This window comes from Tachysurus fulvidraco, chromosome 4 (assembly GCF_022655615.1).
Source record: "Tachysurus fulvidraco isolate hzauxx_2018 chromosome 4, HZAU_PFXX_2.0, whole genome shotgun sequence".
In the NCBI taxonomy this organism is placed as follows: Eukaryota; Metazoa; Chordata; class Actinopteri; order Siluriformes; family Bagridae; genus Tachysurus; species Tachysurus fulvidraco.
Genome location: NC_062521.1, coordinates 29,983,979 through 30,003,095, shown reverse-complemented (window position 1 = coordinate 30,003,095; position 19,117 = coordinate 29,983,979). Strand labels below are relative to the sequence as shown.

Genomic DNA, 19,117 nt, shown 5'->3' with positions numbered 1-19,117 from the left:
ATTAAATATCATCAAAATATAACATCTTGTCTGTAACCAGCACACACACACACACACACACACACACACACACACACACACACACACACACACACACACACACACACACACACAGAGTGGCAGATGTGTGTTGTTGTGTGACTGTGAGTGTGTTTAGTAACTGGGGCGGTGTAATAGGGTCAGGAGGCGGAGTCACTTTGATGTTTACAGCCTTTTAACTCCGCCCATTTCTTGTATGCATGACATCAACATTGTTAGCTGGTTCTTAGTGGTTCATAGTCGTGACACAAACATACTGATTGTTGAGTCTGCTGTGTGAGATCGGGATGCGACTGTAAACAAACTCCAGTGTGATACGGAGACAGAGCCGTGAAGTTAAACATTAAATATTAGAGTAAAACTGAGGGCGGGGATAATGCAAATTAGGTTCTTTTATCATCTGCATTATAATTAACTAAACCAACACTTGTGATTTTTCTCCCTGAGAAAGTCATTACAGATGTTTACAGCTTCATAGCTAGGAGTTTAAAAAAAATCATGTGCTTGCGATTTCAACAGATCGACTCTTCTGCAGACGAATTACAAAACACAACAAAAGCACAAACAACAAAACCCCACAGCAAAATCTAGCAAAATGAAACACTCCACACAATCCCGGAGTGACTGCAACTTTGTGGGTAAATATTTGTGTAATATTTTGTACAAACGCTGTCTTACCACGTGTACATTCAGTAGCACGAGTATGATACAAGTCAAGTCAAGCCACTTTTATTGTCACATCACCACAGCACGTGTGCCTTGGTGAGTGAAATTCTTAAGAGCAAACTCCAGAAATTACAGAACAGTTGTACAGATAAGATATAGATAATGAGTTGACAGGTGAAATGTGCAGTTTGCTCACACATAAAGTCAGTACAACGTGTGTGTGTACAATATGTACAATTAACAAACATAATGAAATCTACACGTGAACATGTGCAATATGCTCATACATATAGTCAGTACACACAGTGTACTATTGGGCATCCTTACAGTAGCACTACACATTATATGCAATATGTACTTATATATGTATATGTGTAAATAAATGTAAATATATTATACATAAATATATAATATATAAAATACTATAAGGTGCAACAGATTGTACAGGTACAGAAGTGACATGGATGTGCATTGGATGGTATCTAGTGGTAACAGATGGATTATGGTATTAAATGCAGTGTGTGTGTATAGTCCAGTGTGTATAATGCAGTGTGTGTGTGTATAGTCCAGTGTGTATAATGCAGTGTGTGTATAGTCCAGTGTGTTTAATGCAGTGTGTGTGTATAGTCCAGTGTGTATAATGTAGTGTGTGTGTATAGTCCAGTGTGTATAATGCAGTGTGTGTGTATAGTCCAGTGTGTATAATGCAGTGTGTGTGTATAGTCCAGTGTGTATAATGTAGTGTGTGTGTATAGTCCAGTGTGTATAATGCAGTGTGTGTGTATAGTCCAGTATGTTTAATGCAGTGTGTGTGTATAGTCCAGTGTGTATAATGCAGTGTGTGTGTATAGTCCAGTGTGTATAATGCAGTGTGTGTGTATAGTCCAGTGTGTATAATGCAGTGTGTGTGTATAGTCCAGTGTCTATAATGCAGTGTGTGTGTATAGTCCAGTGTGTATAATGCAGTGTGTGTGTATAGTCCAGTGTGTATAATGTAGTGTGTGTGTATAGTCCAGTGTGTATAATGCAGTGTGTACGTATAGTCCAGTGTGTATAATGCAGTGTGTGTGTGTAGTCCAGTGTGTATAATGTAGTGTGTGTGTATAGTCCAGTGTGTATAATGTAGTGTGTGTGTATAGTCCAGTGTGTGTAATGTAGTGTGTGTGTAGTCCAGTGTGTATAATGTAGTGTGTGTGTATAGTCCAGTGTGTATAATGCAGTGTGTGTGTATAGTCCAGTGTGTGTAATGTAGTGTGTGTGTAGTCCAGTGTGTATAATGTAGTGTGTGTGTATAGTCCAGTGTGTATAATGCAGTGTGTGTGTGTGTGTGTATAGTCCAGTGTGTATAATGCAGTGTGTGTGTATAGTCCAGTGTGTATAATGCAGTGTGTGTGTATAGTCCAGTGTGTATAATGCAGTGTGTGTGTATAGTCCAGTGTGTATAATGCAGTGTGTGTGTATAGTCCAGTGTGTATAATGCAGTGTGTGTATAGTCCAGTGTCTATACTGCAGTGTGTGTGTATAGTCCAGTGTGTATAATGCAGTGTGTGTATAGTCCAGTGTGTATAATGCAGTGTGTGTGTATAGTCCAGTGTGTATAATGCAGTGTGTGTGTATAGTCCAGTCTGTATAATGTAGTGTGTGTGTATAGTCCAGTGTGTATAATGCAGTGTGTGTGTATAGTCCAGTGTGTTTAATGCAGTGTGTGTGTATAGTCCAGTGTGTATAATGCAGTGTGTGTGTATAGTCCAGTGTGGATAATGCAGTGTGTGTGTATAGTCCAGTGTGTGTAATGTAGTGTGTGTGTAGTCCAGTGTGTATAATGTAGTGTGTGTGTATAGTCCAGTGTGTATAATGCAGTGTGTGTGTGTGTGTATAGTCCAGTGTGTATAATGCAGTGTGTGTGTGTGTGTATAGTCCAGTGTGTATAATGCAGTGTGTGTGTATAGTCCAGTGTGGATAATGCAGTGTGTGTGTATAGTCCAGTGTGTATAATGCAGTGTGTGTATAGTCCAGTGTGTATAATGCAGTGTGTGTGTATAGTCCAGTGTGTATAATGCAGTGTGTGTGTATAGTCCAGTGTGTATAATGCAGTGTGTGTGTATAGTCCAGTGTGGATAGTCCGAAGTTAAGGTGCAGTATACCATATTGTGAAAGTATGCTGTAGTGTGTATTAGTTGTGACTGTGTATTGATACCCTGAGGGAAAAAGCTATCCCTCAGTCGACTGGTGCGCGATCGGATACTGCGGAGACGTCTTCCTGAGGGAAGCAGAGAGAGCAGTCTGTGGGACGGGTGGCTGGAGTCACTGATGATCCTCCGGGCTTTTCTTATACACCACCTTGTGTAGATATCCTGGTAATGAATTTCTGTTCAAATGCACAAATGAATGATTTATTCATGAATCCTCATATAAATGAAGCTCAATAACGACTGAAGGGCAGGTAATAGATTTGTAGAATATTTTTGAAACATCTGAAATTGAGAAAGTTTTTCAAAATAGATTTTCAGTAATAAATATATATATATATCCTTCTAGCTACTTAGCTAATGATTTAAAACCTGAAATGGAATTTACACTCGAAACGTGGCAATTATTTAGTCTTCACATATATTTTCCTGGGGGGTCGAGGGCTTGTCAGTGTTTTTAAGTGCAGTTCACCTCACAGACACAAGAGGGCGATGAAAATGACATACTGCTGCTTTAATCAGAGGGAGAGAGAGAGAGAGAGAGAGAGAGAGAGACCAAGACACATTCAAAAAGAAAGAGAGTTAAAGAAACAAGGAGAGAGAGAGAGAGAGAGAGAGAGAGAGAGAGATGCAACGGGCAGAGAGAAAGAAAGAGAGTTGGGAGAAATAGACTTTGTTAAAGAAAAACTGAGAGAAAGTAAACATGATACAGAGTGATAGAGTGAGAGACAACTAAAAAGAGAAACAGACAGAGGGAGTATGGGGTTAATAAAATCCCTCGTTTCAGAAACCATCAGCAGTTGTTTTTTTTTCAGTTGTTCCTGAACAAGATAAGTTTGGCATGAACGATATCTCATATAATTTTTTCCCCTTTTTAAATCTGTTATTATTTCTTTTCTCATTTGCCACACAAACTGTTCATCCCTTCATCTCTCTATCTCCTCCTCCCTCCCTCCCTCCCTCCCTCCCTCCCTCGGTCTCTCTCTCTCTCTGTCAGACGTGTGCACTCACACTCAATCGCTTGGTCTCCCGCTCCCCCCTCATTCCCCATCCTCTCTCTCTCTCTCTCTCTCTCTCTCTCTCTCTCTCTCTCTCTCTCTCTCTCTCACACACACACACACACACTCTCACACACTCACACATACACACACACACCCTATCAGCGGAAGGTGCTGGCAGTAGCAGCAGAGGAAGAAGGGATGCAGGCGTGTGAATGAATATGCGTCCTCCTTCAGCGTGGATTTACTGAACAAAAGAGGAGCATCGTCTCTCTTTTTATTTCAGCCTCCATCTTTTTTTCTCCTCTGTCTCTCATCCTCTGGCTTGCGGGTTCTGGTGCTGCTGTTGGTCTTGTTGTTTTTCGAGGCTGGAGGAGGACGGAGGACGAGTGCCCCTGCCTTCTGTTTCCTGCTTCTCGTTTGCGCTCACTCAGTGTTTTTCGAGGTCGCCTCCTACTCGAGGATTGCACTCGTTTTTTCGTGTTCTCTCTTTCCCAGCGGAGGCCTTTTGTCTCGGTGCGGCGTTGAACGGAGCTATTGTTGGACACACAGGCCTCGCACTGCTCTCTCTCTCTCCCTGTCTCTCCCCCTCTCTCTTCTCTCTCTCCCTCTCTCCCTCCGCAGTATCCTTCCCTCCCTCCCTCCCTCCCTCTCTCCCTCCCTCTTACTCCATCCTCTCATTCCGAGGCACCTTGCTTAAATCCAGTATCCATCCTTCTGTCCATCATTCTTAATGTGTGTTCTGCGGAGCGTGTATCCCGATGTTTGCTTCGGGTCATCCAGATTGGCTCAAGCCGAGCCTGTGCTTCGATCCTAGTGTGTGTGTGCGAGTGTGTGTGTGCGAGTGTGTGTGAAGAAACCATGCATCTAGCCTGATGCCAGGACCGGGGTGCCCCATTCCAATGTGGGAGGACTAAAGTGTCACATCTGCACCCCCCCTTCCTCCCTACCCCTTTCCCCATTACCCCCTTTCTCCCTCACCCCCTTTTTGCCCCTTTCCCATCCTGTCCCCTCCAACGCAACGATGAAGAAAACACGCAACCTGCGGCGGGCATGGCCCGGTCCGGACGGACCCGATTTGGGCTCCGATCGTGACAAGGACTACCGGCTCCACAAGCACTTCCCCCCTTCTCTCCCCCCTCTTGCGCCCTACATCGCTCAAGGTGGGTGCAACTTATATTAGCCTAGCATCCATAAAAAGAACCAATAAATATATACAGGAGTGTATATGCTCACCTAACTCTCATCTATTAATGAAAAAAACATTAATATATTATTCTGTTCTTGTTTTTCCTTATACACACACACACACACACACACACACACACACACACACACACACACACACACACACACACATTCATAGCCTGCTAGCGTCCTGGCATTGTAGCCTCTAGCTCTGGTATCTGGGCCTGGTTCGGTTTTTCTCTACTAGAGTGTGTATGTTACACGGAAGGGGTGTGTGAGGTGATGTTCAAGTCTTTCCTGAGTGACATCAAGGTGTAGAGATAAGATAATAAGAGGGAAAAAACACAGGAAGCATATAAACCCTCATCCTCCATTTTGGTCCTTGGCTTGGGAATTACATCACCGAGGTTGTGGATAAAAATTCAGGCTGCTAGCCACGGTGTTCTCGCCTGAGCTTCTTTTCATGACTAGAATGAAAATGAGAGCAGAGAGACAGAAAGAAAGATATTTAGTAAGAGACACAGAGAGAAAGAGACAGAGAGAAGGGGGAAAAAAATGGAGTGGTGAGGGAACTAGCGTCCGTTTTTTTCCCTCCATTTTGGTGATGGCTGCGTCGTCCTGGTGTGTGTTAGCGTAGGACAGTTGGGTTGATTAGCATCGGCAGTGGTGCGGCGACAAAACTCAGTGTCAAACATCACTTTGGTCTGTTAAAGAGAAGGAAGAATAAAGAGAGAGACAGAGAAGAAAAGGAGAATCTGCTCTGTGTCTCTGTTTTCCCTGTGTCTCACTACACACTTCAATCTCCGTTTTTGTTAGCATAATGTGTGTGTGTGTGTTAGCATGTGGCGGTGTGTAAGTGTAGTAGTGTGTGTATCCGCGTGTGCTGCCACAGAGAGGGTGGGTGGAGAGAGTTAGCCTAGCTGACGTCGTTAGCTTCCAGGCTAATCCTCTGCGCACTTGCTGCTAGCATGCTAGACACAAAGTCGATGTCGTAGTGCAGTGTAGTCTTAGTTACCGTCATTTGTATTTTGTATTTTTTTGTATTTTCTGTCATGTATTTTGTATTTTTTCTTATTGGCGAGATCAATTCCGAGAGGATTGTTTAGAATTAGTTTAGCCTTGTTGTAGGCTCTGTGCTAGCATTGCGTATAAAATTCCAACACTGTAACATCATACTTCTTCAGTCTCACTGAAGAGTGTATTAATGAATTAATTAGAATTTTTTAGTACATTTTTTTTTGGCAAATAAAAAGACAGGATCTGTTTTTATGGTTTGGTCCTTTGCAGTGTTTTGTTCGAAGCAGTACGTGTTGAGAATAAAACTTTTTATTTTGAAGTATTGTGTTGAATAATTCGTTAGTTGATTGATCATGAGGTGATTTGTTTTATGTTCTATATTTTGTGACCGGTGTTGTAATGTGACGGTGTACAAATACTCCGTTACCGTACTTAAGTAGAAATGTCCCGTATCTGTACTTTACTTCGCTATTTAAATTTCTGTCAACTTTCACTTTTACTCCACTACATTTCCTAGAAAAAATGTTCACTTTTACTCCGCTATATTTCCACTGAGCATCTTCGTTACTCGTTACTACAAAATAAAATCAGAAGAAATGTGTACGACTGCAATAAGGGAGGTTTGGTGAATCACTGCCACTAGATTGCATTACGCAGCTCCGCGCGCTCTATTTCAGTGTAATGTTGCCAAAAGGAGGCGGAAGCACAACTGAAACCGCCATAAAAGCATAAAAGCACCTACTGGAGAACCTCCCGTTATCGTAGACCAGGGGTGGCCAACCAGTCAGAGACCAAGAGCAACATTTTTTACTGTGTTACAACAAAGAGCCACATCATACACATGGGCACACATGATCAACACCTTTTTTCCTGCCATTTTGAGAGCAAACTTGACACAAATTGTTTACTCAAATGATCTTGCTCCTACTGGGAAACTTTGAGGTATTTTCATCCCACTCACATGCGCGTTTGACGAAAATACCGTATTGAACTCGAGTGAAGCGAACACGCACAATAAAAAGACACAAATACAAACTTCGATATGAACGTAAGAGCCGCATGAAACTGGGCAAAGAGCCGCGGGTTGGTCAGGCCTGTCTGACGACCACCCCGATGATAGTGGTGAACAGGGTGAAGAAGATAACATTATACACACGTGGTCGAATTTGCAAGAAATGTTTCTGTACGTTGGAATGAATGATTCTTCCTACCAGATGAAGTGTCTCTTATGCCTACGGAAAATCACTGAAATTTTACTTTTTACTTTTACTTCAAATACTTAAGTACAGTAAATATCAGATACTTTAAGACTTTTACTTCAGTAATATTCTAAAAGGTAACTTTCACTTCTACCAAAGTCTTTTTCCAGTATGATACTTGTACTTTTACTCAAGTATTGCTTTCTAGTACTTTATACAACACTGTTTTTTTTGCAGCACATTAGATCACATTTGCATGATACAAGACTAACAAAAAAAAGGGCTAGAAATGCATTTTATTCACTCAGTGTTAAATATCACCTCATGAACTGAATAGTAAGCAGGCTAATCACAAACTAGCATCACTGTTAAAGGGTATGGCATGAACTAGCACTAAGCATAAGCATGGCATGAACTAGCACATTCTCTATAATGCTAGTTTGTCTGTTAGCCATTCTCTATAATGCTAGTTTGTCTGTTAGCCATTCTCTATAATGCTAGTTTGTCTGTTATCCATTCTCTAATGCTAGTTTGTCTGTTATCCATTCTCTATAATGCTAGTTTGTCTGTTAGCCATTCTCTATAACGCTAGTTTGTCTGTTAGCCATTCTCTATAATGCTAGTTTGTCTGTTAGCCATTCTCTATAACGCTAGTTTGTCTGTTAGCCATTCTCTATAATACTATTTTGTCTGTTAGCCATTCTCTATAATGCTAGTTTGTCTGTTAGCCATTCTCTATAATGCTAGTTTGTCCGTTAGCCATTCTCTATAACACTAGTTTGTCTGTTAGCCATTCTCTATAACGCTAGTTTGTCTGTTAGCCATTCTCTATAACGCTAGTTTGTGCGTGACTGAAAAGGTTCTGTTTTGTAGCACAATTGAGCAACACTCAAGTATAGAAAATATAAAATGAATATTAGACACGTTTTGAATTGTCCTACAGAAACGTTTAGGAATGAAATATTATACAAAATACAGAAATATTATCTCATAAACAATACAGTAACAAAAGATTTTCTGACAAATAACAGACCTAGATAGATAGCAACAAAACTAGCTAAAGTATAGATGCACAACCAAATTTTCAAGGTTTATCTGTTTGTGTATTAGCTATTGACTAGTTCATGTTAGTTATTTAATAAGACTTAATGTTCTAACGAAATGTTACAAATTACTTTCTCTTTGTAGCTAATTGTCCAACCAAAAGACTTAAAGTGCTCGTTTACTGCCGTTTCATGAGGTACTTTTTTTTATGCCTTTTTGTATTTCAGATATGTTCTGACAGACAATGATAAATTAGCTGATTTTTATATCTTGTTGCTTTTTGTAAAATTAAGCTTTACTTAAGGCTTGTGTCTTAAGCCCGATTACTTCAGTGTTAGTCCGTAGTATATGGTATTAATAATATCGCTAATAATTAGGGTTAGTTTATTAGCAAGTTTACTGTCATGTTCATGCAGTATTTCTATTGTAAAATGTATATTTTCGTACATTTGTGTTGTATTTTGATACTGTTATGGTGATGGTTATTCTGTACCGTAAAGCTAGATTGTTGGTTAGCCAGTACAATGTAATGTTAGTTACTGCTTAATCTTGTTTAATATAATGCTAGTTCATGGGTTAACATGTTTAATGTTAAGCTATGTTGTGAGTTAACCTAAATAGAATAACACTGGTTTGTGTGTCAGTCTGTCATCATGCTAGCTTGTGGTTTACATTAGTTATGGTACCACTATAGTTTATGTGTTTACTGTGTCAGTGTCAGTTTACTGTGTGTTACCCAGTAAACTATAATGCTACTATCTTCATTTTAATGCTATTTTTTCCTGTTATCGTGCAATGCTAATATGCCATGCTAATAGCTTGTTTACTATAACTCTGGTTAATATGGAACGTTTATTTTAATGCTAGTTAAAAATTAGTTGTAATTTGCATGAGTTGAAATTTGTAGCCTGTTCACTAGTAATGTTAGCTGGTGCTTAGCTTGTTTGCTGTGATTCTAGTTAACGGTCTCGTTAATGTTTTCTTTGCTGCAAGTTCATTTTATTACTTAACATGTTGTTTTTTTTCCTGTGGATGCTTGCTTTTGGGCTTACTTTACGTTCACATTAGCAATGACAAGGAAAGATTTGAAGTCAGATTTCTTAGGAAAGTTTTTTAGGAATTTCAGGAAAAAGTTATCCTGACATACACAAGCTGTCATTAAATTTATAAAGACACTATAAAACACCTGGTGAGTGTACGTGGCTAGTCTTACTACATTTTATTTTGCTAATCAAATGAAAGCTGGTAATGAAACAGAGCATTTAAATAAAAAACACCAAACCCAATTTACACTGATGAAATTGATCTGTAATTAGTTTGTGTTAAAAGATGTGGAAAAAAATAGCTTGATATAATAATAATAAATCTTTGTTAAAGCTTTGTTTTTCTAATCATCACTTCTTTTTTGTTATGCACAGCTTAGTAGCATCATTAGATCAGCCTTTTGTGTGTGTGCCTGTAAGTGTGTGTGTGTGTGTGTGTGTGTGTGTGTGTGTGTGTGTGTGTGTGTGTGTGTGTGTGTGTTCAGAGTCTTCTTTGTGAAACATGAATGCCAGCTGTGTGTACACACTCCTTACCTATACAGCAGCCTTGTGCATCTCCTCGCTCTCTAAACCTCATCATGCCAATATTATTTATTTTTCCTATCATCGTTTGATTGCTGAGTCAGTTTGCCTTCTGATATTAAAAGAAACAGAGTGTGTGTGTGTGTGTGTGTGTGTGTGTGTGTGTGTGTGTGTGTGAGTGTGAGTGTGAATTTGTGTGTGTGTTTACACAGTAGACATTTATTGCAGGATCAGATCACTGGTACTGTGGACAGATTATTGTTTGACATCATAATCGGTGTGTGTGTGTGTGTGTGTGTGTGTGTGTGTGTGTGTGTGTGTGTGTGTGTGTGTGTGTGTGTAGGCGTGTGTGCCGTGCCGGGAATCAGTTATATGATGCTGTTTGATAAATTATATGACGTGGTCTCACTACTATTACTATATTATTATTAGACTTTTATTGAATGAAAACTATCACAAAGTGTAATTTTTATCACTTAAGTAATCTATTATATAAGTGCATCATTTTCTGCATATCTATAAAGTGATAGTTGTGTGTGAATTTTTGTAACATAAAATTCACACACACACACACACACACACACACACACACACACACACACACACACACACACACACACACTGTCCCAGCTGCAGTAGAGCCTGTGATTTAGGCGTGGGAGAAAAAGGAGGACACGGTGGTGCATTAATAGCCGAGCCTCTGTAGTAACACGCGTAAAAGAGGGAATGTGGGAGGGATGGAGGGAGGGATAATAGAGAACGAGGGATAGTGAGGAAGGGAAGGAGGGAAAGAGAGAGAGACCAATATGTGTAACTGTAATCTCCATCTTCAGTCAGCTACCGTTTACATTAGAGACATCTTAAATCTACACTTTACTCTTTTTCTGCTAAAATAGAATTCACACCAAACACGAGTCCGAGTCACCCGACTGAACGAAGGGAAAAAGATGGCGGACACGAATAACAGTTCATTTCATGTCTCGTGTCCTTTTTCCTTCAGTAAAACTCGGAAATCGATTTTGTAAATCGCTAAAAAATGTGCAGCAGATTCTAATTAGTCTAATTAATCTAAAACTTAATGGTGTTGATGGAAGTTTATTTATCATTAGCTGCATTAGCTGTGTCTCAGATGGTGTCCTGTGCACTATAGAATATTGTGATCTAATCTAACTGTGTGGAATTCTGAATGTGTACAGAATACTGGAGTTCCACTAATATTGAGTGTAGTGTACAAACTTCTGTAGTGCAGGGAATGCTACTAAAGTGTCAGGAATACTGTAGTATACGTAATCGAATAGTGTACGGTAAGGACGTACCGATCCGATATTTTGGATCGGTATCGGCGCCGATCCAAGCATTTTGAGTGGATCGGGTATCGGTGGTGCGTGACCGATCCAAATCCGATACCCGTGGTCATGGGGAACCATTATAAGTGGGTGGGACAGGACCCACCCACTTTTTAAGACCAATAATATTGGACCCAGACACTTTTACCGTCTCTATTCAGCGCATATGTCTTTTTTATTACTATTATTTTTATTATTTAGCACCGCCAGTCGAATCCATTCCGCTTGAGGAATGCCCTAATAAATTAAACTCCATTCTGTGTTTTACCCACAGCATTGACCACGCTGCTGCATTATATGTGTGTGGGACAGGACACGCCCACTTTTTATTTACTTCCGACGCACATACCCGTGGTGGTTGATTAATGAACAGCAAACATCATAGACTGTTGCTTAAACTTATAAGAAAAATACACTTATATATTAAATTACATTAATGAAAATAAATATACATTTTATGGGAAATATGTTGCACAACCGCCTGCGACAGACAGACAAGTTTAGCAGGCGTCCTTTCCATTTACCTCAGCGCGTTAAACATGTCGCTCATTTGTGTGTGAGGTTTACTGTTTAATACATTTTGCATTGTGTTTCAAGAGTTCTAATTTAAGATTCACTTTAAAATATTGCCTTTTAAATAATAATAATTGCAAGGGGGCACGGTGGCTTAGTGGTTTGCACGTTCGCCTCACACCTCCAGGGTCGGGGTTTCGATTCCCACGTCCACCTTGTGTGTGGAGTTTGCATGTTCTCCCCGTTCCTCCGGGTACTCCGGTTTCCTCCACCGGTCCAAAGACATGCATGGTAGGTTGATTGGCATCTCTTGAAAATTGTCCGTAGTGTGTGAGTGAATGAGAGTGTGTGTGTGCCCTGTGATGGGTTGGCACTCCGTCCAGGGTGTATCCTGCCTCGATGCCCGATGATGGCACAGGCTCCCCGTGACCCGAGAAGTTCGGTTAAGCTAGAAGATGTGAGAGTGAGAATTGCAGTATATATGGTTTAGATTGTTACACCACTAACTGTTAAAAGTACAGTTTGCTACAGCATTAATACCTTTTGAAGGTTTTCATTTTTCATACAGAAAAATTGCATTTTTGTATTTCTTTGCCAGAAAAAAATAAATCTTAATAACTAAGCGACTTGTTTACATTCTTTAGTTTTAAAGGTAGAAAAGAACACAGATATCGGATCGGGATCGGTATCGGCCGATACCGGCAAACGCTGGTATCGGAATTGCATTAGAAGTGAAAAAGTGGTATTGGTACATCCCTAGTGTATGGGATATTGTACTGTATGGAATACTGTAGTGCAGGTTATAGAATAGTGTATGGAATACTGAAGTATAGGAAATACTGTACTGTAGGGAATACTGCAGTGCACATTATAGTAAATAGAAAACTAAAGTGTAGGGAATATTATAGCGTAAAGAATACTGAACTTTAGGGAATACTGTAGTGCACTTAATAGTATGGTGTATAGAATACTGTAGCTTAGGAAATACCGAACTTTAGGGAGTGTATGGAATACTGTAGCTTAGAGAATACTGAAGTGTAGGGAATACTGTAGCTTAAGGAATACTGAAGTGTAGGGAATACTGTAGCTTAAGGAATACTGAAGTGTAGGGAATACTGTAGCTTAGTTAATACTGAAGTGTAGGGAATACTGTAGCTTAAGGAATACTGAAGTGTAGGGAATACTGTAGTTTAGAGAATACTGAAGTGTAGGGAATACTGTAGCTTAAGGAATACTGAAGTGTAGGGAATACTGTAGTTTAGAGAATACTGAAGTGTAGGGAATACTGTAGTTTAGAGAATACTGAAGTGTAGGGAATACTGTAGCTTAAGGAATACTGAAGTGTAGGGATTACTGTAGTTTAGAGAATACTGAAGTGTAGGGAATACTGTAGCTTAAGGAATACTGAAGTGTAGGGAATACTGTAGCTTAGAGAATACTGAAGTGTAGGGAATACTGTAGCTTAGTGAATACTGAAGTGTAGGGAATACTGTAGCTTAGAGAATACTGAAGTGTAGGGAATACTGTAGTTTAGAGAATACTGAAGTGTAGGGAATACTGTAGCTTAAGGAATACTGAAGTGTAGGGATTACTGTAGTTTAGAGAATACTGAAGTGTAGGGAATACTGTAGCTTAAGGAATACTGAAGTGTAGGGAATACTGTAGTGCACTTAATAGTATGGTGTATAGAATACTGTAGCTTAGGGAATACTGAAGTGTAGGGAATACTGTAGCTTAGAGAATACTGAAGTGTAGGGAATACTGTAGCTTAGAGAATACTGAAGTGTAGGGAATACTGTAGCTTAGAGAATACTGAAGTGTAGGGAATACTGTAGTGCACTTAATAGTATGGTGTATAGAATACTGTAGCTTAGGGAATACTGAAGTGTAGGGAATACTGAAGTGTAGGGAATACTGTAGCTTAGAGAATACTGAAGTGTAAAGTATACTTCACTGTAGGGAATATTGCACTGCACATTATAGTATAGTGTATGGAATACTAAAGTGTGGGAAATACTGTAGTGCATGTAATAGTGTAGTGTATGGAATACTGAAGTGTAGAGAATACTGTAGCATAGCAAATACTGTAATACTGAAATTTAAGTAAGTCTGAAGTTTATACTAGTGAAGCAGCTCTAATAGTCTAATGCGACGAATACAGAAGTGTTTGGAATGATGTATTGTAAATAATGCTGTATTTGATAAAATACACTTGTGTATAGAATGATGTAGTTTATAGAATATTGATGTGTACGTAATAACATACTGTATAGAATAATGTAGTGTAAGGAACATTGTATGGAGTTCTGAAGTAAACGAATGACCATTGTACAGTAATTACAATAGTGTATGGAATACTGGCATGTAGGGATTACTGATCAGTATGTAATACTGTAGTGTAGGTCGAGCCTGTAAACATGTCTTAAGCTTTGGGGGACCAAACCATTTGACAGGGCTGGAGGGCACAGATAGTTGGATTTGTAAAATACACGAGCGTCAAAAAATAAATTACTTCCACATAATTATTCTCGTTGCTCCAAACCTGTATGTTGTCCTGTAGTATATGGAACTCTATACTGCACGGAATACTGAAATAATTTGCTCTACGTAAATAAATAATATTATTTATGGAAGAAAGTTCTGTATAGAATACTAAAGTGTAGGGAAGGTTGTAGAGTAGATAATACTAACTTGTAAGGAATACTGAAGTGTGTGGAATATTGTAGTGTATGGAATACTGAACTGAATGGAATCTTGAAGTGTTACTAATATTATAGTGTCTGTAATACTGAAGCGTCTGGAATGTCAATAATATCACATAATTATTACAGCCATACTTTTGTGACCATTTTACAATCCATGATGGACCTTTATGGAAATAACAGACCAGATTTCTTCTATTCATCACTTCCTGTTATAAATTTGTTAAAAAAGAGTTTTAAAGGTGAAGTGAATCTGTCACTACGTGACTCATGATGTCAAGATTATGCTAGCTTTCACATATCGCAAAGAACTTTTTTTTTTCAAAGATTGTTTTTCTTGGTGATTAACAAGCTGATTCACAAATTCGAGCACTTCTATCTAATGCTTTACTCAAATGAGCTGAATATCTCTGTAATATAAACAGAGGCAAATGAAAACATGGACAAAGAGCTAAGCTAGCGAATGGGTGATCCTCAGGATTTAGCTAGCTGCAGTAGCATAGAGCCAAAAACAAATATGATACAGATAAAGTAAAGGTACAATGTGATTTTAAATGGCACAGAGCTGTCAAAAAATTACAACTTTTACATCGTATTGCTAGTACATTACTGAGAAACGGCTTCCTAGACCTAAAATTATTGAAATATTGTCTTATGGATTGTCTTTACATAAAACAGTAGAAATCTAGCAGAAATCTATTTTTTATTTGTTCTTAACAACAGATATTTATCCACAATTTCTATTGTTTTATGTAAAGACGATCTGTAAGATAATATTTCTCTTGATTTATTTATTGTTTTTTTTTTTTAATAGAATTAAATGGTCTAAAATGCCTCATATGAAGCCAATTGTGCATCTTATTCATGCGTGTGTGTGTTTGTGTGTGTATATATGTGTGTATATGTGTGTGTGTGTGTGTGTGTGTGTTGTCTTTCTACTGCAGGAGGTATTTTTATTGAAACATCTTCAAAACCAGTGAATGTGCAGCAGATATGTTTTATTAATTGTGTTATCTGCAGGCACTCTGTCCTCATTACTGTGTGTGTGTGTGTGTGTGTGTGTGTGTGTGTGTGTGTTTGTATGTGTGATGGATGAAGTTTAATTTTGACAAAAATATATGTAAATGTTAGTAATGCAAACATTTTAAATTATTTTTTTAAAAACGCGGTTTTTTTGGAGACAGGTGTTAGTTGAAGTCTTCAGCAAGAATATCTATGATCAGTTCTTATGGTCTAGGTCAGGGGTCGGCAACCTTAAACACTCAAAGAGCCATTTGGAGCCGTTTCCCACAGAAAAAAACACAGGGAGCCACAAAACCCTTTTGACATTTAAAATAAAGAGAACGCTGCATATATCGTTTTTTACCTTTATAGAAAGAAGAGAAAAAAACTGTAGTGTGTTGCATTTATGAAATCAACGAACTGCTACCGAGCAGAAATTTTATTTCTGCAGGCAAACAGAAATATTTTGAACAGTTTGAACTAACCTTGACAAAAAAGATGCCGGGTTGAAGGTTACTTTCAAATAAAATGTTCAACATCTAAGTGAGTCCTCTTCGTATTCATGACCAGGGCTCTCAGGTTTTGAAGACAGGGAAGCGTGACATCTCCAAACCCCCCCCCCCCCCCTCGCAACCCCAATTTTTTTCATTGGTTGTTGTGTAAAATCTTACCCAGATACAATAGTGCTATTTTCTGATTGGCTGTTGTGTAGCCTCTTTTTTTGATTGGCTGATAAGTGTCAGGCTCGACTAAGAACTCCAGGGGAGACGCGCTTGGTTCCTGCCCGGTTCCATAGAGTGCGGACTGATACGTTTTGGGAGCTGCGGCTTATTAAATATATGATAAATAGTCAAAAAGTTTTTCTGCGTGAGAAATACGATGTGTGGCTGGAGAGCGTGAGAAAAGACCGACATGAGGGACGGTCACGTTAATGCGTGACACTTGACAGCCCTGCATGACATCAAAATTTTAACTTGCCGGCTGCAGCAAACCAAAAATGCGTCTGCTTCTTTGTGTCGGATTTTGCAAGTCAGCAGTTATGACGCATATTTTGAAAAAATATTAAACACGGTTACAAGAGCATCAGACAGACAGACAGACAGACAGAGACAGACATACTGACAGAGACAGACAGACAGAGACAGACAGAAAGACAGACAGAGACAGACAGACAGACAGACAGAGACAGACAGACTGACAGAGACAGACAGACAGACAGACAGACAGAGACAGACAGACTGACAGAAACAGACAGAGACAGACAGAGACAGACAGACAGACAGACAGACAGACTGACAGAGACAGACTGACAGAGACAGACAGAGACAGACAGACAGACAGACTGACAGAGACAGACAGAGACAGACAGACAGACAGACAGACTGACAGAGACAGACAGAGACAGACAGACAGACAGACTGACAGAGACAGACAGAGACAGACAGACAGACAGACAGACAGACAGACAGACAGACAGACAGACACAGACACACAGACAGGTAGTCAGACATACTGTATAGCTTAATTCTAACATATTAAATGCCTACTGAAAGCTGATTGGCTGATGGATGTCATGTTAGAAGATTCCAGATTTAAGATGCAGAAACTTTCAGCTGTGAGTGATGAGTGATGAGTGATGAAGCAGAGAGACTGTTTGTTATCCCTGAATTCGATTATTTTCACATCCTGAAAAGTTTTATTTCCTGTTAAACTGCAGCAAACCACAAAGCATGAACTCCAGAAGATCCCAGAAAACAAAGGCACTGACTCGAGACTTCTCCATTTCAAGAAAGCAACATGATTTTAACGCATTTATGCAAAGTTTCTCCTGATCAAGTCCATGTGAGTGAGCTGCATAAATATAATCCTGTGACTTGCAGCTGACCAATCAGAATCCAGGATTCAACACCACTGTGCTTTTAATTGTCTTTGATTGTAATAATCGTTCTTATTGTAGTTTTTTTTGTGGGGTTTGAGTTTTTCTCTCGGATACAGACATTTATCACAGTGTTGATGATTGGAGCACTGTGTGTGTGTGTGTGTGTGTGTGTGTGTGTGTGTGTGTGTGTGTGTGTGTGTATTCAGCAGTCGATAATCAAACACACCCCCCATTGATTTCAGCTTGTGCTAACCTAGTTAGCTCATTAACACATAAAAAAGCTGCTCAAATTCATCTTTTGTAGACACAAAGTGGAACAAAATGTCGGAACAGAAGTACAAAGTGTTCTCCAAATGATGTCAATGTCTTATTGTGTTTTTTTTTAAAGTAAGCTTGCTTTCCACTCTAAATATCGCCAAGACGACCGAAGCAATCCGACAAAGTTCTGTAGGTGTGAGAAAACATTAGCTCTGACACGATGCTCTTCTTATGTTCGACCGAGTGATCATATATCAGATGTGTAACGTAACCACATTACCAGGCTACATTCCTGACACCCGTGCACGCTGAGCTGTGACGCTAAAACGAATGCTAATGAGCATTTTTGTTAGCAGTCCGTGTGAGCGAAGCGTTTAAAACCTGAAAATGCAGATAAAATAAGATTCCCAGGACTTTCAGCCTCAAAAACAAATGCAGCAAGATGCTGGAGTAATAAACGTGAGTGACATCCTTCCTCCTGTGGAAGTGAAGACACATGAGCAGCGGAGACGTGTTCACATCACATCAGGAGGATGTTCGGGGATAAATTTCTATTTAAATTCCATATTTTTTTATTCATAACAGTGCAGTTTTCACTGTCTACGTTTTTCAGAGGAATCTTTTGCTTGTGATTTCAAGAATTCAAAAAGGTTTTCTACAAAAAAGAAAACAACCAAAAAAAAAAAAAAACACACACACACAAACCACCAAAAAAGTGCAAATTTTCTTTCAAAAATGCAGCATTTCTCAAATCTCAGACTTGCTCATTGGGGATAAATACATACACATTTAAATATATCTAATATTAATTTTGAATTTTGTATGAAATGAATCTTTATATTATTCTTTATATTAACCTTTTGTTCTATGTTTATGTTCTGTAAAGCTGCTTTGAGACAATGTTAGTTGTAAAAAACGCTATACAAATAAACATGAATTGAATTGAATTGAATCGAATCGGGTGGCTTAGTGGTTAGTACGTTCACCTCACACCTCCAGGGTTGGGGGTTCGATTCCCGCCTCCGCCTTGTGTGTGTGGAGTTTGCATGTTCTCCCTGTGCCTCGGGGGTTTCCTCCGGGTACTCCGGTTTCCTCCCCCGGTCCAAAGACATGCATGGTAGGTTGACTGGCATCTCTGGAAAATTGTCCGTAGTGTGTGAGTGTGTGAGTGAATGAGAGTGTGTGTGCCCTGTGATGGGTTGGCATTCCATCCATGGTGTATCCTGCCTCGATGCCCGATGACGCCTGAGACCCGAGAAGTTCGGATAAGCGGTAGAAGATGAATGAATGAATCAAATTAATTTAAATTGGTTGTTAATAACAGGTATGAATGCGACGTGTTGAGTGTGAATCAGATTCTTGTCTGCTTGTTTGTTAAGTCGTTTACAGGTAAATTTATGAGCTGTGGGTTTGATTTGACTCGTACTCTAACATCCAGGTCCTTACTCTTTGGCTTGTTGACCTCTGTGTGACTCGTCTATTAGGTATCTGATCTGTTCGTGTTTGAAAGAT

The 19,117-nt window shown here is 39.3% G+C and overlaps 1 protein-coding gene across 3 annotated transcripts in view; it reads left to right on the top strand.

Moving 5' to 3' along the window:
• stox2a (storkhead box 2a) overlaps positions 1-19,117 on the top strand; it is a 60,272-nt gene that overhangs the window by 13,374 nt on the left and 27,781 nt on the right. Inside the window, exon 2 of one of the 3 annotated variants that reach the window (XM_047812811.1) lies at positions 4,923-5,055. The exons of 1 other annotated variant lie outside the window; for it this stretch is intronic. Coding sequence is in view for 1 of the 2 variants with exons in the window: in XM_027157019.2 (XP_027012820.2) it covers positions 4,917-5,055 (139 nt within the window). In the remaining variant the exon portion in view is untranslated. Of the gene's footprint in view, positions 1-4,084; positions 5,056-19,117 lie in introns of those variants that run through there. One more of the 3 variants, XM_027157019.2, reaches the window with a different exon arrangement.